Source organism: Odocoileus virginianus, chromosome 21 (assembly GCF_023699985.2).
Source record: "Odocoileus virginianus isolate 20LAN1187 ecotype Illinois chromosome 21, Ovbor_1.2, whole genome shotgun sequence".
NCBI lineage: Eukaryota > Metazoa > Chordata > Mammalia > Artiodactyla > Cervidae > Odocoileus > Odocoileus virginianus.
Window position 1 is genome coordinate 10,210,986 of NC_069694.1, and position 24,845 is coordinate 10,235,830.

Sequence of the window (24,845 nt, forward strand, 5' to 3'; positions counted from 1 at the left end):
CTCTTGGTTCTTTCTCTGTTGCACATTTGCTGTCTCATCCACATTAAAAACCTGCCTAGGTAAATGGAAGCATTAGCTGCTCAGTGGTGTCCAACTCTTGGCGGCTTCATGGACTGTAGCCCACCAGGCTTCTCTGTTCATGGGCTTCTCCAAGCAAAAATATTGGAGAAGGTTGCCATTTCCTTCTCCAGGGGATCTTCGTAACTCAGGGATTGAACCAGGTCTCCTGAATTGCAGGCAGATTCTTTACCATCTGAGCCGCCAGGGAAGACTAAGTAAATACTTGCTTTCATCAATAATTTCCAAAGTATTTCAGGAAATCCCAGCCAACATTAAACTAAGTGGGACTTGATGCTGATCCAGGTGGTGCTAGTGGTAAAGAGCTCACCTGCTGATGCAGGAGGCATAACACTGGTTTGATTCCTGGGTCAGGAAGACCCCCTGGATTAGGGCATGACAACCCACTCCAGTATTCTTGCCTGGAGAATTCCAAGGACAGAGGAGCCTGGTAGGCTACAGTCTGTAGGGTCACAAAGAGTCAGACATGACTGAAGCAACTTAGCATGCATGCCTCCACACACTGAGAATTTTCTCCATTTCCTCTATCACTTTTCCATGCTTCTTAAATATTGCCAACATCATCGACATCATCAGCACAGCAGACTTCACATGTTCTAGCATCTTCACAAGTCTTTTTTCTTTAGAATCATACAGGACAATTCATGTTATAAGAACAAGAGATGTCTATCATTTTTTCACCTCACTCCACTCTCTCAATTATTTTCACTTTTGTTTCCATCATTATCTCTTGGCGCTTCTTAGGAGTACCAACTGTATCACCACTGCTTTTACTCTTTTTTCCATACACCCTGGGCTTGAAATAGAGATACTACACTACTGTATACTCCATAGAACAATAAAGTACACAACATCACTGCCACTTGTAGAGAATGCATGCACATGATGAAGTACGCCAGACACGTGAACCAACTTACATGATTGGACATACAGACACACGTTCACATCTTTGAAAGTTCACAACTTGCATGTTTGTGTGTAGGAGACTTACTGTATTCTGTTGGCCAGTCTGAGTGATATTTTCTTTTTGATTTGGAAAATTAAATTCTTACTCACTTGACTTTCCAATCCACATACCAAAGCTATACAGTATTTAGGAATAAGCCTAATAAAATGTATATAGTACATGTGTGGAGACTTTGGCAATGCTTCATTGAAAGACATTGGAAAACAACACAAATTGAAGCATATATTACAGGTAATAGATTTGAGGACACAATGTACTAAAGATGTCATTTTTCTCCAAACTGACCCATATGTCAGAGGCAATTACTAACAAAACCCCAACAGTTTGTTCTTGTGGACCTTAGCAAACTGATTCTATTTTATATGAATGGGAAAGTTTCAAGGAAAACAAACAAACAAAAATTTGTCTGGATAAGAATAATATGATATGGCTTACTTATCAGGGATCAACTTATTATAGAGCCTTAAAAGTTATGACAGTTAGATTAGCTCAAAACTATATAACAAGACTGACCAGTGGAACAGTTCAGAAGAAAATCCATTATATGACAGAGGAAGCTTCACAGATTGTTAGGGAAGGAAATAACCATTCAATAAATCATGATGCCTATCCACATAAAAACAATATATGAATTCCTACCTCACATTGTATGTAAAAGTCAATTTCAGATGGATTGAAGACTTACATGAAATCCAAACTTTTAAAATTATAAGATAATAAAGAAGAACATTTTTATAATTTAAGAAATAGAAGTATTTTAGGACTGGGACAAAAAACACTGATAATAAAAGAAATATGATAAATTAGTCACATAAATATAAAAATACAGGCCACAAATTGACAAAGGTTTAGTACTTAGACCATTAAAATAAATCCTACAAATAAATGTAAAAAGTTCAAAAATGAGCAAGAAATTACCCGATATATAAGTTACCTAACATGTACGTTACCATACAGTTACCTGATATATAAGAAAACACAAATATCTAATAAAAACCATTATGAAAGATGTCACCTTCATTTTAATCAGAGAACTTCAGATGAAAGCCACAAAAGTCCATTTTACAACTATTAGATTTTCAGATTACAAAATCTGACAATATGCAAGGCTAAAAAATATAAAAGTCAATACTGGGAAGATGAAATTTAGTTCTACCAGTTTGTAAAACCTGTAAAATTGTACATGTGCATATACTATGCCCAGCAATATGACTGGTAGATACTCTGAAGAAGTGCTTACACAAATATACTTCGAGTGAAGAATAATGGTAATTGTAATATCCATGTTAGCAAGAATTGAAACTACCCAAATGTCCCCCAATAAGAACACTGATAATTGAAATATGAAGCTATTCAATAGAATATTATACAGAAATGAGAACAAACTTTATACAATTATAAATGGAACAGCAAGACCATTAAGACTATATGCAGAAGGGTAGCATTTTTACAAATGGCATGCACAGACAAAGCCAAACAAGACATTATATATGGATGAATAAAAATATATTGATGAAAGTAAAAAAATTAAAAGCAAAGGAATGAGTCAAAATTTTCTAATAGTGGTTAACTTTGGTGAAAAATAAAGAGTAATTAGGGTTGGGAGGTAAGTGATAGGATGGGAAGAGACAAGTAAGGAGATGGAATTGTATTGATGATATATAATTTCTTAAGTTATGTGGTAGTTTTACCAGTTTCTCCATTTTATTATTTTTTATGACATGTATATTATACAAATATTCTTGTATATGACTCACATATATTTTGATAAGGTGATCTTAAAACCAATAGCATTTTGTAGAAATGGCATTTTTCATGCAAAAAAAAACCAATTTCCCATGTAATTCTCTAAAATATTTCTTGCATAATATGGAATAAGCTTCTATTTAATAAATTAATTTCTCCTTTCATTACTATCAAGAAATTTTTTCTGGCTTATAATTAAATAACTGTCATGTTTTGCCCAGAAATTATTCACCCATGAAGGAATGTACTACAACAAAGACTTTTTATTCTTTATATTCAAACTACATTTTGACATCAAATCATTTTATCTTTTTTATATTCTAATTGCTTCATGGATTGCTTCATTGTGTTTCTATTTCCACAGAAAATGTTCAGCTAGCTTTTACTCTTTGATATAAGAATGTTAAATAAGTAGTTCATATAGGTTTTTATTTAATTGTTTTATGCTCCCCTGGATAGGGAAAATGCATCTCCCATGTCTAGCACTAATAGCAGCAGAGCATATCAAATTTATCAATTTAGTATTGTCAGAGAGTCCAGAAAATTAATGGCATGATTTATGTTTCCACAAATTTACTCATTAATTTATTTAATTCACCTAATTCAACATAGCACCAACTATGTTGTAATTGCGCTGAGTGATTATAAATGGAAAAGAGAATTTAATAACACTATGGTGTGATTTAAGATATACAAAAGAATAGGACTAGCTCTAAGAGAGGAGCAGTCAATCCCTTCTGGAGATCATAGGCTGTCTTGACATAAGGAGAGAACTGAGCTTCAACTTATAGAACAAATGAGAGTTCTTCAGCTAAACATGGTAGAAAAAGCAGAGAGATCATGTACTAAGGCAAAGAAATGGAGAAGAAAAAAGAAATTTGGCCAGTAATTCTGAATTGATGACAAATGGCAATCTTAGAATGCCAGACAAAATCACACACACGCATACACACACACAAGTTAGACAAACTCTGAAGCTGGAAAGAAAATCCCCTAGCTCTGGGGGAATAAAAATCTCAAAAAGCTAGAATTCCTTTTCCTCCCTAGGAAACACAAGGGACTGATTCCATGAGTCAGCCTGCCCCAATCCCACCAGTCATGCACACACACCGGATGTGTGGGGTCTGGAGTCTAACACGCACTCAGGCACATTACATACAGCCTCCAGCTGTCAACCAGAACTAACTCAGTCATAAAACTGGAATCCCCAGAAGGACAGTACTGGCCTTGAAATGAGAAGCAACAAAAACAACCAAAACCCCTTTGAACACTGACTGAAGAAAGCAACAAAGAAGCAGGCAAAAGCTTCTCTGGGTGGAAAGGAAGGGAGAGGAACGGCTGGTCTGATCAAAAATTATAATCAGTACTTGGAAATAAACTCCTAAGGCTAAAAGTCATAGAGTAGAATTAGTATGAAAGAGAATTTACTAGTTTACACCATGTCAATAGCTATCATAGTTAATATCATGCTTGTAGGTAAAATAATCTGAATGAGACTTAAAATGGAAGTATTTACAATGATTAAAGGAATAAAAGAAGAAATAGAAAGCATAATGAAAAATTAGAGAACCTCAGAAAAGATATTTTTTAAGATTTTAAAATATAGCAATAGCCTTTTTGAAAAGAGAATTATAATTATCAAAATGAATAGCTGAAACAATTGACAGTAAAATTGGTAAAATATATGATAAATCTCAGGAAATCTCCACAAATGTAACATGCAAAACATTAAAAATATTTAAGATTAAGGTGGACATTCATATAAATTATGTTTAACCTATTTATATTTACTTAATATAAATGATTTTATTTATATGTTTTCTCTTTAATTTCACCATGCTGTTTTCTTGTTTTCTTTCTGTTACCACTTTGCCATATGAATTTTTACTTTTCTTTTGCTTTTATATTATTTTTGAAAATGAGTTACTGTCCTATTCTTGATCTGTTAAATTTTATTTTATCTTCAACTCATTAATTTTATCTATTTATTTATTTTGCTAAGAACAAGTGAGTAATACATTCTGTGAGCATTTGTATTTAAAAAAAAAAGAAAAACAAACTTGCTTGTTAGGTGAAAACCCTAATTCCACATCTTCCCTTCAAATCTCTAAAGGCTTTAGTCCATTTATCCTTGATATTTCATGCTACACAGAATGAGCCTGGGGCTAGACTGATTTTATTCCTTCTTACTTAATCTGTTTCTGCCGAATGAATGCTTATGGAATTACATTTTATTTAAAAATACATTCCAATTTGTTATGTCTAAAGTATAGGTTTATTTTTTTCCATAAATTTTGAAACCAACACTTTCTAACTCAAGGTTTTAGTCAACATCAGAAAACTATATTTCTGTGCCTTTGATTATTACTTCTTTCATGGTTGTTTTGGCCTTTCTCAGTGGAACTTAAAATTCTTAAGTTATATCACTTTATGAGTCCTTATCATACCTTGGTGACTTTTCACCTCAGTTTCTTGTCTTTGTATCTCACCCTGTTCTTTATTCTTTTCTGCTCCATCCTGATAGTTATTTCTATATTTTGTTGCTGTTGCTGCTATTTTTGTTCTTCTTTGAAGTCTTGGTCTTGATAGGTATTATTTTTTTTACCTTACAACATCATGGAGGAGTTGGCTATTTTCTTATCTTCGAATGAACATCTGTCCACCCATGTTCAATTTGGTTGCCATTTGAATCTTTCATAGATCTAGAGGGCAAAATTTCTAAACCAACTTTCAGTGTCTAGTCGTTTTTGCTGAGTTATACTCTGAACAAAGGTGTCACCTTCTCCTATCGGTATTGACTAGATTTCCAGTACTTCAAGTCAATGAAGTATATGAAAATGTGCCACCCCCAGTATGCATATCTTTAAGAGATCTTATTGCCTCTACTATTATCCCTATATTTTGGCAATTTCATTTTTGACAGTGCAATACACTGCCTTCAATTTCTCTCTACATTCTGCCCTGTTGTTTCTGAGGAATGTGGAAATACAGCAAGGGAGAGGCAGAAGAAACATTGATCTAGTCACTTGCACAAATGATATTTGCGTATGACAGGGATACATTTTTATTCTCACTATGTATATAGACTATGAATAAGATCAACAATTGGGAACAGGAAATTGTTTTATTACTATCTTTCTGGCAAATGTAGCTACTTTGTTTTATAATATAAAGTACTTGTCAACACAAATTTATTTTTATTAATCCTTTGCAACCTACCCTAAAGAAAACTGAAACATTTACTAGATTTTAGCAATAGGTTACCAATAAGAATAAAATTTTAGAGTTAAGCTCTCATCTTTAAATATATATATATACACACATAAAATATATGTATATAAAATACGAGGATATTTTAAAGAGAATGTCTTAATCTGTTAAGACTAATACATTTAAATAGGAAGCTCCAGGATATTTTTGGTTTTAGATCTTACTTTACCATGATATACAGGAACATGGATTAACTCAATGCCAATTAGGATATCGTACATATAATTTTGTATAGCAAAAGCACATACAACTGAATCGTGTCTATATTTCTATGTTCGCGCTCACATACCTAGTACTGAGAAAAGTTTAACTTGGTCTCCTGGCCAATGTTCTACTATTGTCAGCTTCCTAAATTAGAAACACAGTGGTGAAGAGCAAATAATCCACCTCTCAATTTCTAATCTTACAGCCTCAAACTAAATACATGGCAGATCCATGTGCTGTATAGAGTCATGATTAGAAATAAACTATGTGAGTCCAAACCAAGCTTGCACACTTCTTAGGCACAGTCTTCCCTCAGCATCTGGGTGCAAGAGACTGATTCCAGGACCCCCATAGATACCAAACTCTGTGGATGTTCAAGTCCCTTTTGTAACTGGCATAGGCTTTGCACATAACCTAGACACATCTTCTTTTTAACAATCTCAAGACTAATTATAATACTTGATACAGTGTAAATGGTATATAAATAGTTGCCAGTGCATGGCATATTCAAGTTTTGCCTTGGGGAACTTGCTAGAGTTTTTTAAAAAATATTATCGATCTGTGATAGATTGATCGTCAGATGTACAACCTGCAGATAATTGTAATACAAGTTCTTAGTCTCATTGAATTTCAGACTTCCAAGTGATAAAATGAAGGTGTGGTGGTGTGCAAATTGAATGAGATAATATACATAAGGAATCTGGTTTAAAAAATTAGCTTCTCAGTTAATAATTGTTATTATTTCTGTGTAAAGTTTTTTCTCCCTCTAATGTTTTTTCCAAAAAGAAAAAAAGATTGCCTTCAGAATCAAAGAATGTGAAGGTTCCTGTTTACCTTTCTTATTAGGAAAAAAAAAAGTATTAAATGAAAGGACAGAAACAAAGATCAGGTTACTATTGTGTGTGTGTGTGTGTGTGTGTGTGTGTGTGTGTGTGTGTGTGTGTGTGTTTTAGTCACTAACTAGTGTCTGACTCTTTTGCGACCCCACAAACTGTAGCTCTCCAGTCTCCTCTGTACATGGGATTTTCCAGGTAAGAATACCAGAGTGGGTTGCCATTTCCTTCTCCAGGGGGTCTTCCTGACCCAGAGGTCACACTTGCATCTCCTACATTGGTAGGCAGTGGCAGGCAGATTCTTTCACCACTGAGTCACCAAGGAAACCCCTACTATTATTTAGTGTACACTATTTATGGCTAACATTTCATATCTGTTTTATTTCTGGCTGACAACTCATTATGTATATTAGTCTCATTTGTGGGGAATTTTTTAAGTTATAAAAATTAGGACAGAAAGGAAACTGCCTATGTGGCAAATAGAGACTCAAATTTAGTTTTTAAAAGATCAGGTTATTTTTTTCCTACATTAATGGAACACTTAAATATAGGAATTAAAATCATCATATCACACTTTGTAATTAACCATATCATAAATTTTTTGAAAGAGAGGATTAATTTTGCCTCTTTTGTGTCAATCTTTTCTCAGAGCATACTTTTGGACCCATTACGGCTAAAACCATTACCCTTCTAGATCCACAATATTTTATTTCTATGTTAAAAAGATTTCATCATATTTCAATGCTGATACTTAACTATATCTGATTACACTTTTAATCATGTTTATTTGTTTACCATCAAGTCAACTAGAGACGTTCGGGTCAGACTTACCTGTTGAGGTATAAAGGTATGATTCTGTTTGTTGTGGTACTAGCTATTCTTTTATGATCTATTTCGGACCCAAGATTTTTTTTGTCAGGGTGTGGAGAACAAGGAAGGAGTACAGTGACTGGCTTCTGAAAAGGATGTGTTGACGGGTGCTGCATATGAATCATAGGGCTTGTGGATAGTACTGAGTAGGAAGGATCTTGCTGAGTTTTTAAATATGCCACCAGAGATGGGTCAATTGGTTGAACCTAAACAAAGAAAAAAAAGGATATATATTGCTATGTCTTAATAGCAGAAGATGCAAAGTATCAGCACATGTCTAAGTCAATTTTCTAAAAATTTACTAGAACATAGTTTTATACATTTTTCTCTGCATTGTTGGATAGAATCAACACTATCTTATCTTATAAATGATCATAGCAATTGGTCCTCTTTTAACAAAGTCTTTGTAAAATCTAGGTTTCTTGTTCTGTTATAAATAACTGAGAATCACTCTTAATTGTAGGCAATAAAATGACCCAGAAAACAAAATAGACATTTTACATAATTTCTAATTATAACTATTGTTAGATCAAGTGACCTTCAGAAACTAGACAAACAAGACTACATTTATTTGTTTCTTCTCACATAAGAATGACTAATAAAAATAACTAGCATGATTTCAAAATTTCAGAGTTTATATAAAATATTTATGAATCAATTATTAATAGTATGTTTTATTCCTGACTTTTCTTCTCTTACCCATTATGGTAACAACTGGGAGAAACTAGGAGAGCATGAGAGAGAGTTAGGCTAGAAGGATAGGAAATATTGAGGAAATATGTCTTCCAAAATGTATACTGATACATAGTTGTACATCTTGTAAATAATGTTTGTATGAATTAAATTCTCATCTCCAAAAGAACTGTTTTATAATTAAATATAACCAAATATTCATAATCATAAATGTTTTAATTGATTAGCTTCTTTTTTAAACATCCTTGCAGGTGGAATTCTTAAATTATATGAACGCCCAAAGTCCAACATTAATTCCATCATAAATATTCTACATTTTTTTCATCAACAAATATCATAAACAACACAACAAAACAACACAAAAATTAGCTAGAAAAGGCTTTAAAATAAGTCAGGGATTTATTTGGGAATGAGATTTAATATGCTCTAAATCATCACTATTTCACTGATGACACCATAAGTTAGGTGATTAAAAGTATGAAAACTCATTTATTGCTATGTTAAATATTTGTACCTTCTTCCCTTTTAGGACAAAGTTTGATAACCCACAAAAAGCCTCACCAGTTTTTAGTATTTACCTTTATTTGTACAAGCACTGGTGAGTTGAAAACTCCTGGAGGGTAATTTAAGGATATTCGGGAATCCATGCTTGTCTTATGAGTAAGACCTTTCTTTGTTACTGTAAAGGACTCTTTCTTTAAACAAGACACAACAGAAAAGATCCCCAACTTATAAACTTTCACTTCAGCACAGGTCCCCTGTTTGGATTGAAGGATATTAAGACAATGACATTAAAAACACATTAGTAGTGCATTATTCTGGAAGTACATGCTGGACATATTCTACAGCTGTGGGGAAAAATGAAAAAACAACAGCTATATGCTGTTCCTGTCATTGAGAATTTCTTCATTAACCCCAAATGGATGGTCCTTTCATGAGATAAACTAGAAGTAGTTACGAGGAGTTTCTCAAATTTGAGCCACACAATAGAAAAAAAGAGAAATAAATATATTTTTTAATTTAAATTATTCCCCTGAAAAGGTAAATGGATAATGGGCAACCACATTTAGTGTTTCCACAAGTATTAATCATGTTTCGAATCCAATCCTCTTTTACCAGAATGGACTTTAAGCACTGGCCTCTATCCAGAAAGTTTAACAGTTTTAGAAATTCCGAGGGCTAAAATTTCATCATTTGGGTAGTTTACACAAATCCTACAGCACTTGTACTGTCAGCAAATTCCTCCCTCTGACAATTCATAACCTCCTGATAAAGTCATTTTCTCTGTTTCTCTCTTCCACGCAGGGGGAGCGGATGATTGCAAAGAGACACACTTGTGTTTCTTTTTTATATAGTGACATTTAAATTCGGAATGCATATATGCAAGGACATTTTCAAGCTTTTTTATCACACAAGAAGGAACTGTGTACATAAATGAAAGCATAATTATCTACTCATATAATCACCAAAGCTTAAAATGGAGAGGAGGTCTTAGAAGTAATCTGGTCTATTCAGTGCTTCCCCAAACACCAGCAGAGCTCCACCCAGGCATGAGAGGATAATCATCCAGACACACACACAAACATTTCAGGGACAATCACAATGGAAAATAATCTATCATTTGAAAACTGACTAAGGAAGAGGTTTCACAATATCTGCATGAATCTGTTCCTGGGAAAATTCACGGCATGATGAATGTTCTTAATTGGCCAGAGGGAAAATGGTGAGAGGTAAGAAAAAAGGTTTTCTCGGAACTCATGATGGTTGCCATGCAGTTAAAGTATATTTGGCAGATACTGGGGAAACGGAAGGATTTTTAAGCAGGGGAGTGTCATGAGCAGAATTCTGACGATGGTTTATCTGACTCCAGAATTAGATTTCTCAAATGTCGTATGAACCACATAAAAATTTGGAAGGAATCCAGAGTTTAAATTTTCTTAGGCTAAATATAGGGATGACTACCATTAGAAAACTATTAAAAGAAAAGTATATGCTTTTATTTTTCTCAGTAGAAATGTTCTCTTTTGCACTATTTATTAACCATCTTCATATCTATTTGGTGAAAGGCATATGTGCTATGAACAGTATTTGTTATTATTGTGATAGTCACTCAGATAGGTCAATGGTAAAAGGCCACAAGCTACTTACAGACTTCCTAGACTAAATAGAAAATGTCTTAGTTGCATGAATTGGAGTAAATAATTAGAACAAGCACAGCTTTCATATTCAACTGTATAATCTTATTTATAACTCAGAAAAGACCCAAATTGGAAGAGGAAGAGATGAGTCAAGAAGAATTCTTTGTATGTATGGCATTTCTTTACGTTTATTCCCTACCTCCCTCTACAAATGATGACAACTTATATAAAGCTGGAAAGTAAATAATTTTAATTATTTAAAAATAAGTTCCAGTGGTCCAGAGAAGAACTTCAAATTTTAGTTCCCATCAACTCTATGCTCAGTTTAATAATTGTACATATATTCTTTCTTCAAAATATATGATTTTGTCACCACAGATGGCTTGCAGTTCAGTTAAGTTACTCAGGCGTTTTGGACCCTTTGTGACCCCATGAGCTGCAGTGTGCCAGGCTTCCTTGTCCATCACCAACTCCCAGAGCTTGCTCAAACTCATATTCATCGTGTCAGTGGTGCCATCAAATCACCAAATCCTCTGTCATCCCCTTCTCCTCCTGCCTTTAATCTTGCCCAGCATCAGGGTCTTTTCCAGTGAGTCAGTTCTTCACATCAGGAGGCTAAAGTATTGGAGCTTCATCTTCAGCATCAGTCCTTCCAATGAATATTCAGGACTGATTTCCTTTAGGATTGACTGATTGGATCTCCTTGCAGTCCAAGGGACTCTCAAGAGTCTTCTCCAACACCACAGTTCAAAAGGATCAATTTTTTGGTGCTCAGTTTTCTTTATGGTCCAACTCTCACATCCATACATGACTCCTGGAAAAAACCATAACTTTGACTAACCATCCTTTGTTGGCAGAGTAATGTCTCTGCTTTTTAATATGCTGTCTAGGTTGGCCATAGCTTTCCTTCCAAGGAGCAAATGTCTTTTAGTTTCATAGCTACAGTGATTTTGGAGCCCAAGAATATAAAGTCTCTCACTGTTTCTATTTTTTCCCCATATATATGCCATGAAATGATGGGACTGGATGCCATGATCCTAGTTTTTGAAAGTTGAGTTTTAAGCCAGCTTTTTTGCTCTCCTCTTTCACTTTCATCAAGAGGCCGTTTAGTTCCTTTTTGCTTTCTACCCTAAGGGTGGAGTCATCTGTATATCTGAGGTTATTGATATTTCTCCCGTCAATCTTGATTCGAGCTTGTGCTTCATCCAGCTTTGCATTTTGCATGATGTATTCTGCATATAAGTTAAATAAGCAGGGTGACAATATATAGCCTTGATGTACTCCTTTCCCAGTTTGGAACCAGTCCGTTGTTCCATGTCCAGTTCTAACTGTTGCTTCCTGACCTGCATATAGCTTTCTCAGAAGGCATGTAAGGTGATCTGGTATTCCCATCTCCTTCAGAATTTTCCACAGTTTGTTGTGATCCACACAGTCAAAGGTTTTAGTGTAGTCATTGAAGCAGAACTAGATGTTTTTCTGGAACTCTCTTGCTTTTTCAATGATCCAGCGGATGATGGCAATTTGATCTCTGGTTCCTCTGCCTTTTCTAAATCCAGCTTGAACATCTGGAAGTTCACGATTCACATACTGTTGAAGCCTGGCTTGGAGAATTTTGAGCATTACTTTGCTAGCATGTGAGACGAGTGCAGTTGTGCAGTAGTTTGAACATACTTTGGCATTGTCTTTCTTTGGGATTGGAATGGAATAGATGGCTTTAGAGTTATTATAATAAAGTCTACCATTAAAGTGATAGTTTATTAACTACTATCATGTGTTTATGGGCTTCCTTCTATCATCTTGAGTGTATTTTCTCATTTAATCCTTATTACCCTACCAGGTAGACACTACTATTGTATTCACTTTTTAGATGAAAAAACTGAATCATAGCAAGGTTACATAATTTACTCAAGTTGACATTGCAAGCAACCAAAGTTTGATGTAGGAACCAAACTTCAAATCCAGCCAGTCTTCTTCCACAATCCATATCCTAACTACCACGTATATTGTTTTCCATATATATACTAAACTTGATTTATATTAAACATGATTTTTCTCAGTGCATACACACACACAAGCACACACAGACACGCAAATTGTTTTAGTTTTTACATATTTTCTCCACCCATGAATGATAAAAAATAAAGCTACTGTCATCTAGAGATTCTAAATAGTAGCTCATCCCATTAGATATGTTAGTTTAAACTAGTCTAAGATATGAAGCTAATTAAACAATGATGTTGGTTTTGCTTTCCAGGCAAAAATATAACACTTGCTGGTTCCTAGACTCAAGTTTTTCACTCCCAAATTTGACCAACAAGCTCTGCTGTTTGATCTTTATGTATAGAAAAATGAAACAAACAAACAAAAAAAATAACACATGAATTCACCAGCATAAATCTTTTATCAATCCTTCCATATTTACCAATGAAGCAATTGTATCTATACAGTGATTTGGTAGTCTGAGTAATTGGTGAAAAGAGTCAAAGAGCAAATATAGGTGTAATCAAGGGCTGACCAACCTTGTAACTTCCTGTCTTTCCTTCCAGCGAATTTGGTGTTAGATAACTTGATTGAAGGTTTATGTCAGACACTTTCACCATGATATCTCTGTAGTTTCCCCTGTAACGTGCAGTAAATGGAATCGCAATGCATATTGGAAATGGAATTCTCTTTTCCGTATCTGAGCACTCCACAGTGATGACATTGCTGACCAACTCTTCATTCTCACTCACTGTTAAAGAGCTCATGCTATTAATTATCCTGCATTGTAAATGCTGTAGAACATAGGCTGGTGCTGTAATATAACAAGACACTTGGGGGAGAGTATCATCACTCAGCACATCAAGATACCTGCAGGGGAAAAGGGAACATTATTCTTTTTCAATTATTTGATTTATGGACTATATAGTGAAATGCCTAAGAGTACCAGTTCTAGAGCCACACTGTTGTGATGTGAATCCAGCTCTCCCATTTCTGACACTGTGACCTTGGGCAAGATACACAACTTCTCTGTGCCTCAACTTCCTCAACTGTAAAATAGTGAAAAATAACACCAGTTTCATATGAAGGCTGTGAGAATTGAATGAACAATTATACAGTAAAGTCATTTAAAGGCTGTGCCTGGTGCATAGTAAGTACCATGTCAGTTATCCATTGTTATTGTTGTTATTACAGTTATTATTTAGGTGGTCGATTCATCTCTCAGTTTTGCTCACTTCAAATATAATTCTGAAGATTGCTGAAGCTTCTTGATAAATCAAAAACTAATACCTGGATAGTTTTCTAAGTTTTGAGGAAAGGAAGTGTGTGTGTGTATATATGGTACTGGAATTGTTTAAATGCCATAAAGCAAGTGATCATGCTTATTACATTTTTAAGAAAAATTGAGAAAGTATAAAAGTATTGTGAATGTACATTTAATCAAGGTGAATAGAAACAGAATATTCATAGTCCTCAAAGAATCAATCCAAAAGCTTATTTTTACATTTGGTTTTACCCTTGCTTTCTGTACCATCAGCGTTGCCAAACATTTTAGAATCTTATAGATTTGAATTCAAATTTAATATTAGTTACTTACTAACTGTTTGATCTCTAACATCAATAATTATTATTAAAATAGCTATTAATAATATTTTAGCTCTTTCTATGATCAGGTTTTGTGCCATGCATTATTTCATTTAAATTCCCATGCAATGGGGTCAGGCATATCCTACTGTCATTATCATTTTATAAAGAAACTGAGGTTTCAAAATTTTAACTTTCTGAAAATTACACAGATAGTAAGTTGTAGAGTCAATAAATGAATTCATCTATCTTTAACACAAAAGCTCAAGCTTTCTATTATATCAGACTTCCTCAAATCATTCTAAAACACTGGTTTCATTATCCATTATAAACTGAAACAAATATCAAATCCACAATAGTGTGAAGATTGAGTGATATAAAATGTTTCAACTTTTTATAATAGTGAATTAACATAAAATGAGTTTTCAATAAATATTAAATCTCTACATTATAGCTACCAGCTCGCACTTCTCGCTATTTCTCATTTCCTACCAGTGACATGGCTGAAACATAAACAGTGTCAAAGAGAAATAAGAGAGTCTTTAAAAAAGATTTTTTTAAAAAAAGAAGAGGATCTTTATAAAATACAGCATAAATACCCAGTTCTAAAATAATCAGGTTTTAACTATTTTCAATTAATAAATTTAACTCTAAAGTGCCCTGTAACACAGAAATCTAAAAAATATGTTGAAATAGAAGAGAAGGCTATTTATTTATATTTACAATTCTGAACCTGTATGGGTTAGAAGGAATAGAAAATTATTCAAGTCATCAGTCTGTTTGAGGATTCTCTGATCATGATGATAATGGTACTTCAGAAAATTAGATACATTGTTTAATGGAAGGTACAATGATCCTGCCTTGTATCACTTCAAAAATGACTCTCTTGTGTGCCCTGGAAGCCCAACTCAATACACTCTACTTCCAAAAGACCGACAAAGGAGAGTGAGGAGACCTGTTAATGCTTCCATTTTCACAGATCTAATCAAACAGATCTAGTCCAGCCACTAAAATAATCATATTGGTTTATTCTAGTGTTGTTTCCCTTTGAGTCTGCATACACTAGGACACCTACCTGAAAGAGATAGACTTTTTAAAAAATATTCTCCAGGGAGGAATCACAACAGATTCCGAACTAGGTTTTGTTTATGACACTCATCTTTCTTGGGGCACCATGGCATCCTAGCCTGAGGAGCTGCAATGAGTAGTCATCTTATGAAACATGCAAGCCAAGTAAAATTGGTTACATTGCCACAAAGAGGAAACCACTAACCAGGAACACCTAAAGGAGGTGTGAGAGGGAGTGGCTCAGCAGTGAGTCATTAGCTGATGCATTGAGTCATTTCTGAATGTGAGGATACAAAGTGTTAATGTTTTTCTCAAGTGAAATGGGAACCGCATAATGACTGCTTTTAACAGTTGTTTTTCAGAAGCGTAAGTCTTTCAAACCTGGGGGGTTTTTCATGCATTGAATGTGCTCCTGTGACATCTATGAAATTGACTGGACTTTCAAACATGTAGGGAACCTCAGAGCTCAACCCTTTCCTTTTCTAGATAAGATAACTAAGTCAAAGTGAGCAAAATGACTTGCCTGAGACCATAGACTCATTTGTGGTGTTGTCCTGGAAATGGTATTGTGTGTCTGAAACAGCACAGGTGGGATAAGTGATGTTTGATGGTGTGTGTGTGGTTGAGAAAGTGAGGGTTGGTGGTGGTGAAATAAATCAATGTAGAGATGTTTAGCTGAGAGTGAAGGTCGGCCAAGCAACAAGGTACTAGACCCTTTAGATGATTTTCTCCTTTGATCTTATCAAATAATCCCAGGAAGTATATATAATTTCTACAAATAAGAAAATACGTCTAAGAAATGAAACAAGTTGGTCAGGGTCACAGAACTAGTATGTAATAAAACAGGAGATAAGTTTATGTCTATCTATCTTCCAAACCGATGATATTTTTATTCCCCATTGTCTTCTAAGAGTCTTATTTTTACTGGGAAAATATAACTTGTGAATATTTTATTTTATTTAGAGAAATATGGATTATTATTACCTTGTATAGGGGCAATGATTCATAAAATAGACCAGTTAATTTCAACATATTTTTTTGAAGTCATGGGCTCTTTAAGAATCTGGTGAGAGCTCTAGACCATCTCCAAGAATATAAAGTAGTTGTGAAAATATATATTCAATTTTAAGAATCTCCTGAAACTTATGCATGAGCCCTCCCAGAGTTCTATAGACACAGGTTACAGATACATGATGATTTATATTAATACATAAAATAAATGTGAGAATTTGAAAATATACATAAAATAAATCAGAGGCTAGGAAATTCTCTTCTAATATTTGAACTCTGCAGTCTCCTAGTTTTTCTTTTTTTTCTCATGATAATCTAAAGAGTACTGATTTAGGAAACTGTCTGTGTTCAGGACAATTGTTCATTTTAACTACTTTCTTATACAGTCAAGTCCTTCTTCCATTAAATAAGCACTTTTTTTTTTTCTGGAAGCTGTAAGAAACTAACAATACTAGTAATAGCAGCCTTATAAATTTTTATGGGAGTAATTTAAACAGTTATTGATTTCTAATATCTTTTAGAGATATGAAATATAGATATAAAATTTTATTCATGCATAAATTGTTTTATATACAAGTAGAAACACATGTAAGTAGGCATATACAAGCACCTCTTACATTGTATTTACTTACTCCTTTTCCATTATGTTGTTCTTTTGCTTTAGACTCTCTGAGTCACTGGAAAGACTATTCACACATTTATTGGAGTTATCATGTGTTATTGAGGATGTGGTAATCTCTTCTCTTTGGCTTTCTGAGATCTCTTGAATTTCTCTTTCTGTTGTCTGGATTATGTCATGCAACTCTTCCCTGTTGCCATTTATGCTCTCAATAGTCATGTGTTCTATTTGTTTATCATCTTTATTTTCTGCATTATCTGGGAACATTTTGTTCTGTGACTCTTCTTGCCCTGTTACATCTCCATTCAATGATGTATTGTTTTCTTTTTCCACTAATTCTGAACTCCTATGTATTTTATTTTTTTTCAACTGGACCTGGTTTGTGTAATGACTTTCCTCTCCATTTGTGGGAGAAACAGTAGCTGTTTCTATGACATTTTGTTCCTCTCTTGCAGCAATGTCTGCTGCTTTGATATCTTGAATGGTGGACTTTGTCTGCAGTGGAGTGCATTCATCATGCATGCCGCATAAATTACACATCTCCTTTTCTTCTTTCTTTAGAAATGTAGCAGTGCTCCCCAGATATTCATTTATTTTCATGAGGCGCTCTATGAACGTAATGGTTTCTACACACACAACACACACAGACACATAAAAAGAATAAATACAAAATTAAATCACATTGTGTTTCTCCACTGACATGTAATAAAGTATGGAGAAATTATCCTAGAAATCTGTAAAGACCCTTGTGTGTGTAAGACCCTTACTAGGCTTTAAAGCCTGTAACCCTCTTGAAGGAGAAATCATTCGTACAACTGTAATTTTTTAACACATCTAGAAATTGCGGACAAATTGTTTTTTAACATAATAGCAAAGAGTAAATCCAATTCCTCTTGCTTGTGAAAATTCTTTGAATATTTGAAGGTATCAAGGCCTCCACCCCATAACATGCTGTCCTATTGAAGTCAACATCTCCCTCCATTCATTCATTCCTCATTTGGTATGATTTGGGGAAAATTATTTTTCTTCTTTGAAGGTACTATACAGTTTATCAATGGTCCATCTATAATGATTTGCCTGAAGTTTTATGGAACACTTCAAATGAGACTTGGGTAGCAGGCATGCCATATCTACATTATTTCTGCTGATGCAGATGCTATATTTTGTTGAGTACTTTGTGTGGTGTTATGATTTAATTAGGTTCACACTATTCGTCCTGCTGGGCCTTGTGATCACTGACAATTTTCAATTAAGCCTTTCAAAGAATAGCTCTAATGACACCAATTCTCTGGTTGGAAACTGGCTACTCAAAAACTAATAAACCAAGTCAAACTTCTTTGCTCTGATGTAAACCCTCACTGTTATCTGATCTAACATGGTCTTTCACTCCTTCCCTATTTCTTATTATTTTTCTATTTATTCATTCCTCCTCTCCTCACAGCTGGGGTCACCTGATAGCTTCTTATAGGCTTAGCAATTCTCCAATCTTTAAAATTCAACTCTGAACTCAGGAATATATAATTTAAAGTGCCATATAGCTCAGTGTTGTCAAAGTCATCACTAAATCATCTTTAACTAGTCTAGCCTTATCGTGGGGCTCTAGTTCTGACTTTTTTTTTTTTTCTTTTTGTCTTGTATCTGAGAACCAGTCTTTATTTTGAACTCCTCTTCTAGGAACTGACCTTATCATTTTCCATGAATAATCATGTCTTCATATGTTGCTAGAATCACATTCAGTTCCCTCTAGAGATTTGATTCCTAGCTCTGAGTTCCAGCTGAGGGTCTCTGGGTCACACTGCCTTTGGACAGATTTTCCTCAATGTCCACAATCTGCTCTCTAGACTGAATTTTTAACATTATCTGCCCTGGATTCCCAATTGATGAGACCTTCCCACTTGCCTTGACACTGTGTTATTTAGAGTTGGATTTCAGGATGCCCATCTTCTTACATAGAGTAACTGTTGTCTGAGATAATAGGCATTGGATACCACATTCTTCCTGCCATGCTGTACTTAGCGTCCATAACTAGGCTTATTCCCAAGCACCTGCACCCCTCTTTATGTGTGTCTTGAGGGTATAATTTCATATTCCATCCCACCCTGGACTTCCCAAAATTTTTGCAATTAGCAAGTCCAAGTTCAAATAAGTCTAAAAATAGAATATCATATTTCAATATGGAAACACTGATCAACCTCCCTCAAACTAAGCCTATATTTTCCTGCGTCTGAGTGTTGGATCCTGCTGATCACACCTCTGCCTGGAATGCTCTTTCAAGGTGCCCAAGTTCTGGCTGCATAAATCCAATCCATTCCTTCACCCTCAGGTGAGATGCTGCATTTGTCTTAGCAAAATTCTCCACCTGAAAAAACGTAATCTCACCTGTTTCTGAAGACTTAAGGCCCTTCATCTGTCCTCACTGTCCTTTGTGTTACTGTGCAGTTATGTTACTTCCCACATCAAACCGTTCATCTCTTATGGACCGAGACCTTAACCTAGCCTCTGTGTGCTCATCAGCCCTCTCAGGGTGGCGAATAAATATTTTTTAGAGAAAGGATAAATAAATACTTGCCTTGTCTCCAGGTGCCGTGATTCTCTTTGTCAAGCAGCGCATACAGCTGCTGGCAGGCGGACCGCAGTGTCCCTGCAGTGTGCTCCAAGAGCTGGTGAAGGGCCCTGCTGAGCTCCTGACCCAGAAAGACCACTGTGGCGACCCAAGTGGCCCCACCAGCCCCTTCACTGTGGTCTTCACCCAGAAGCACCTGCGTCAGCATCAGGTTTTGCCTCCAAATCTGCCTCAATATATGGCCTAGTTTACCTGAGCCCATGTCTTCCATATCCATCCTATGCTCCAAGAGTGGAATATTTCCTGACAGCAAAGCCTAAAGGTTTAGCAAATTTAATCTTGGCTATGGATTCTTTTTTTTTCTCTTCTAAAATCTAGGAGATGATCCAAGTCAGCTCGCCAAGCACTTTCCTGCAACATAATAGTTTATTCAGCTTCTGTTGACCAGTGAAAAGTTACTAGGTGACCAAAGGAGGGGCATTCCAACACTCTGGATGCCTTTGTGTACAGAATGGTAAGCCACGGGGACAGAGCTAGCTCACACAATCCCACTCACCATGTAAGTTTTACAGTTTTGATATACCGTGGAAGCCACATGTATTTTTCAAGTTTTAAGGCAACAAAATATGGATTCAGTGGTAAGATGAGAAGTATATTAATCAAAGGTAAACTAAGTTACTAACATTGCTAATTAATTCTATGTGATACTCTAAAATACTTATGCATGAGCTAATATGTTGTCTGAATTGCTTCAAAATAATCTGAGATCGTGGCAGTGGTGTATAGATGAAATAAAATTGGCTATAGGTTAATAATTGTGGAAGCTGGATATAGTTCCATGTGGGAGTCCTTATGATTGTCTCTAGTTAGCATATATTTATAATATTTTTATAATAAAGAATTAAAAAAAAATATTCCTCTGCTGGAGCAGAGTCTATTACCACTGGGTAGGAGATTAGTTTAATTAGTGCCTTCTTCTATGGCATGTCTGCAGTGAGATCAAGATAGGTACTTGGCCTCTTTCCTCTCTGATAATTTCTCTCTAATTGGATAAAATGCTCCCTCACTAAAAGAAAGCAAACCTGAAGAGTGGCTTTCTCTAACTAGTGAGAAATCTTCACTGTGTATAATTAGGATTCATTCACAGCAAGTTCGCACTGCTGCCTGCCCCTCCACTGGCGCATCGTACATGAGGCCAGGGCATTACAGGACCTGATACTGGGAGCCCAGGGTGTGAGGAGAAACCCAAGCAGCCTGCCTCCTCCTCTCGGAGCCCCTCCTTTCATCAGGGAGCGCACAGCACCAGAGGCAGAAGGCAGTACATTCCAGACAGGCTCCTGTTCTCTGGGAGACTGAAATGAAACAAAAACTTCCAAAGCACAGCCTGAATCCCGCCCTCCCTCACATGGGCATTGCCTTGTCTCATCTTAAGCACCAGAGTTCTTAGAGCAACACTCAGGACACCTAGAAGACGAGATGGGAAAATACAGCCCAGTGAATAGGGAATAGAGAGTGAATGCCACCACAGGCCTAAATACTGCCCAAGAAGTCTTGTGGTCTGAAGAGGCTGAGGAAAAGGAGAGGAGTGAAATGGGAAGGGGTGGTGAGGGTTGGGGTAAAGGTGTGGGTTTATCCTCCAGGGGAAATCTTATTTTTCAGTGACTTCTGTTCCTTTAATTCCTGAAATATGTATGTAATTTGCATAATGTTGTGTATATGGCTTTAATTTGATCCCAATTCTGAGAACTTTCTGTAGCATTTACTGTGGCCCAGGTACTATCTACATGATGGGAACTTCAGAGAAAGGCAGAAAGATGACTGAAATCAGCTTAGACTGTGTTGAGAATTAGAGCAGAACTGTGAATTCAGAGTATCCCCAAAGCTTTGAGGGGTAAAAATTTCACTCGGATTAGAGGCCTGAAAAGTGAAAGTGAAGTCACTTAGTCATGTCTGACTCTTTGCTACCCCATGGGCTGTATCCTACCAGGATCCTCTGTCCATAGGGTTTTCCAGGCAAGAGTACTGGAGTGGGTTGCCGTTTCCTTCTCCAGATTAGAGGCCTGGGAGATGTTTAAATTAGGAGCTAATGGATGAGCAGGATTTGTGCAGCCTTGATGACAAAGGGAAGGGATGTTCCAGCATAGGAAATGATATGATCAGAGGCAGGGAAGCAAGACATGACATGGTATGATCAAAAAGAGGAAAGGATGGCTTTTGAAGAGGGTTTATGTCCTGGGAAGTGGTAAGAGAAATAATTATGGAGCATGGTGAAGTTGGAATTGTGTTTTTGCAGACAAAAGAGAGACATTGAATATTTTTGAACCAAGTAAATCTATAGTAAAATCTGTGCTTTAGGGAGTTAGATGGTTTAGGTGGGAGACACACAAGAATTAAGTGACTTGAGAGTCCATGTTAGAGCAGCAACAATGCAGGCAGAGGGAGGTGATGTTTTGAGAAGAGATTTGAAATAAAGTAACTAGAACTAGAACAGTGGAAACAGTGACAGACTTTATTTTGGGGGGACTCCAAAGACACTGCATATGGTGACTGCAGCCATGAAATTAAAAGATGCTTGCCCCCTGGAAGAAAAGCTATGACCAACCTAGACAGCATATTAAAAAGCAGAGACATTGCTCTGCCAACAAAGGTCCGTCTAGTCAAAGCTGTGGTTTTTCCAGTAGTCATGTGATGGATGTGAGAGTTGGACCATAAAGAAAGCTGAGCGCCGAAGAATTGATGCTTTTGAACTTTGGTGTTGGAGAAGACCTTAAGAGTCCCTTGGACTGCAAAGAGATCAAATCAATCAATCATAACGGATATCAGTCCTGACTATTCATTGGATGGACTGATGCTGAAGCTGAAACTCCAATACTCCGGCCACCTGATGCAAAGAACTGACTCATTGGAAAAGACCCTGATTTGGGGAAAGATTGAAGGAGGACGACAGAAGATGAGGTGATTGGATAGCATCACCGACTCGATGGGCGCGAATCTGAACAAGCTACGGGAGTTGGTGATGAACAGGGAAGCCTAGCGTGCTACAGTCCATTGGATAGCAAAGAGTCAGACACAACTGAGCAACTAAACCTGACTTGAATTATAACTTCTAAATCATCAGTTAGAAAAAGAGGAATAGAAAGTACTGAAAACCTAGTCATCTATTTACTTGAGAAATATTTCTTGGCCACTAGTATAAAACTGTGCTTGGTAATAGAGTATGATTGAAATTTTCAGTTTAGGTGACTGAACAGATGGCAAACCAAATGAGTCAAGGAATTTGGAGAAAAAAATTCAACTTAATAGGTAGGTAATTTGATTAATCTTGGATTTATTGTCTTTGAGATAGCATGGGACAATCCTTTGGAATATCTAATAAATTTAGGAGAGGTCAGAATAATGTTGGCATGTTTGAATAGGTAGTGAATGAATCCCTGAAAATAGAAGACTTTAATGGGGAATTTACACCATGTACATTTTAAGTGTTGAATAAAACTGATAATGAAATGCTGAATCAACTGAACCAATATATATTTATTTCCTTCTAGATATGCAGGAAAATACTTTCTCAGGTCAGGAGGAAAAAAGCCCAAACATTTCGCCTTAGCCTCACTGACATTTGCTGTCCTCAAGTCTAAACTTGTTCTCTGTCTGGCTTCCCCAAAATATGTAATATTGCAAGGTGAGACCTACCACAGGCCACGCTCACTGTGTTTACTCATTAAAACAAGCGTCTGCATGTCCCTGCATTTTGTTTTCAATTAATTGATGTCACTAACCATGGAAAGAACTGACATTTGCAATCAAGATTTGTGACACCCACAGAAGTTAACTGCAAAAAATTCACCTTGATGGGCTTTACAATGGATTAGCATCTTCATTGTGGTTACTCATTATTATGACTACTCTACTTTCCCTACTGAGAATTCTGTGCTTCCACTGACATTAAAAGAATTAGTATGCAGTCTTGAATTCATACAAGACATTATGTGGTTGAAAAGACTGCAGTTCTTCATACAAAAGTATCAAAGTGAGTACAGAGGAAATTCCAGCAAGTAGAACAGTCACTCATTGAACAACTGAAGAAATATAACAGCAATAGACTGGACAGTCTACTGATGCTAGGCAGAAGAGAAGGACAGTGGAGTTTCGAAGTATACGGAACTTGGCTACTTTCCATGGAGTTTATGGTGGGGAGCTGTGGACACATCAGATGTTAGCAACATTATTAGTTCTGCTATCTGATTTGTTATTTTCTTTGAGTTTCTATGTAGTTACCAACCCCAAACTTTGGTGCAGTCAGCCCACATTAATTTTTCCCCACTTGAAAACTCTTATTGAATATCTTTTATCTGTTTAGAGCAAATTCTCACAATTGGATGATGAGTCGAAAGAGAAGGCAAAAATGATTTTTGTTTTTATTTTCCCCAATAACTTATTGCACTGGGGAAATGCAATTAAATATCAGGATTATCAATGCATATCAATTTTAAAATGTCTTTGTAAAACAGGTGGTAAAAATCAAAGCTAAGACTTTCTGGTTAAATGATGTAGATTTAATACATATTCTATCTCTGCTTCCTCCTAAAATGCCACTGAAGAAGATAAACAACAGGTAAACTACAAAGGACAAAGAAAATGGTGATAATATGACAGAGAAAATATGTCAACAAACTTTTGGAAGATCAGAAGCAGATGGACAAGTTGTAAATAACCTAACCAAGCGAAGAATGTCCCTATATGGTGGAAAATAGACTGGTTCTTGCCACAGAAGCTCAGGAGAGCCCAGGAATCAGAGGAAGCGAAATAGCTCTGAAACTGAGAGTGAAGTTGGAGATGTAAACAAGTTTTGTTCAAATTCAGTTTTGGGAGCCATTAGATACCAAGATCCCTCCTCTCTGCCCCAAAGAGCCAGGCAACAGTCTCTCTTTCACCCATTGGAAGCTAGAGATGTTCTCTATGAAAAAATTGTGACAGAGGCAGGAGGCTGAGCAGAAAACTGGAAGGAAGTGCCACTCTGACAAGAAGGATTAAGGGAAATTCTACAGTTTTAGAAAGTGAAAGTCCCACTCTATTCTGCTCAGGTCCAAGAATAGGGCCAGCAAGTTTAACTTCTCAGGCAGAAGATTAGAAATCTGTTCTCTATTGTGACAGAATACCCCAAGAAAAAGGCCAATTAGTAGGAAATGTTCAGTGCTCCTCCCGCTTCTCCTCACCCTCAGTA

General features: G+C 35.9%; 1 protein-coding gene and 1 long non-coding RNA gene across 4 annotated transcripts in view; one reads left to right on the top strand and one right to left on the bottom strand.

The window, feature by feature from the left end:
- DTHD1 (death domain containing 1) overlaps positions 1-20,050 on the bottom strand; it is an 84,630-nt gene extending 64,580 nt beyond the window's left edge. Inside the window, exons 1-5 of one of the 3 annotated variants that reach the window (XM_020915737.2) lie at positions 19,631-20,050; positions 17,075-17,687; positions 13,319-13,649; positions 9,240-9,419; positions 7,930-8,174 (exon numbers count right to left, since the gene is read on the bottom strand). In XM_020915737.2, coding sequence (XP_020771396.2) covers positions 7,930-8,174; positions 9,240-9,419; positions 13,319-13,649; positions 17,075-17,687; positions 19,631-19,901 — 1,640 coding nt within the window. In that variant the 5' untranslated portion in view covers positions 19,902-20,050. Of the gene's footprint in view, positions 1-7,929; positions 8,175-9,239; positions 9,420-13,318; positions 13,650-17,074; positions 17,688-19,630 lie in introns of those variants that run through there. The other 2 variants (XM_070452056.1, XM_070452057.1) reach the window with 2 other exon arrangements.
- Positions 20,051-20,152: 102 nt separating this feature from the next.
- On the top strand, positions 20,153-23,370 carry LOC110152183 (uncharacterized). Its single transcript, XR_002318292.2, has 3 exons — positions 20,153-20,289; positions 22,864-22,927; positions 23,170-23,370. It is a non-coding gene; the product is annotated as an uncharacterized lncRNA (long non-coding RNA).
- Positions 23,371-24,845: the final 1,475 nt, after the last annotated feature.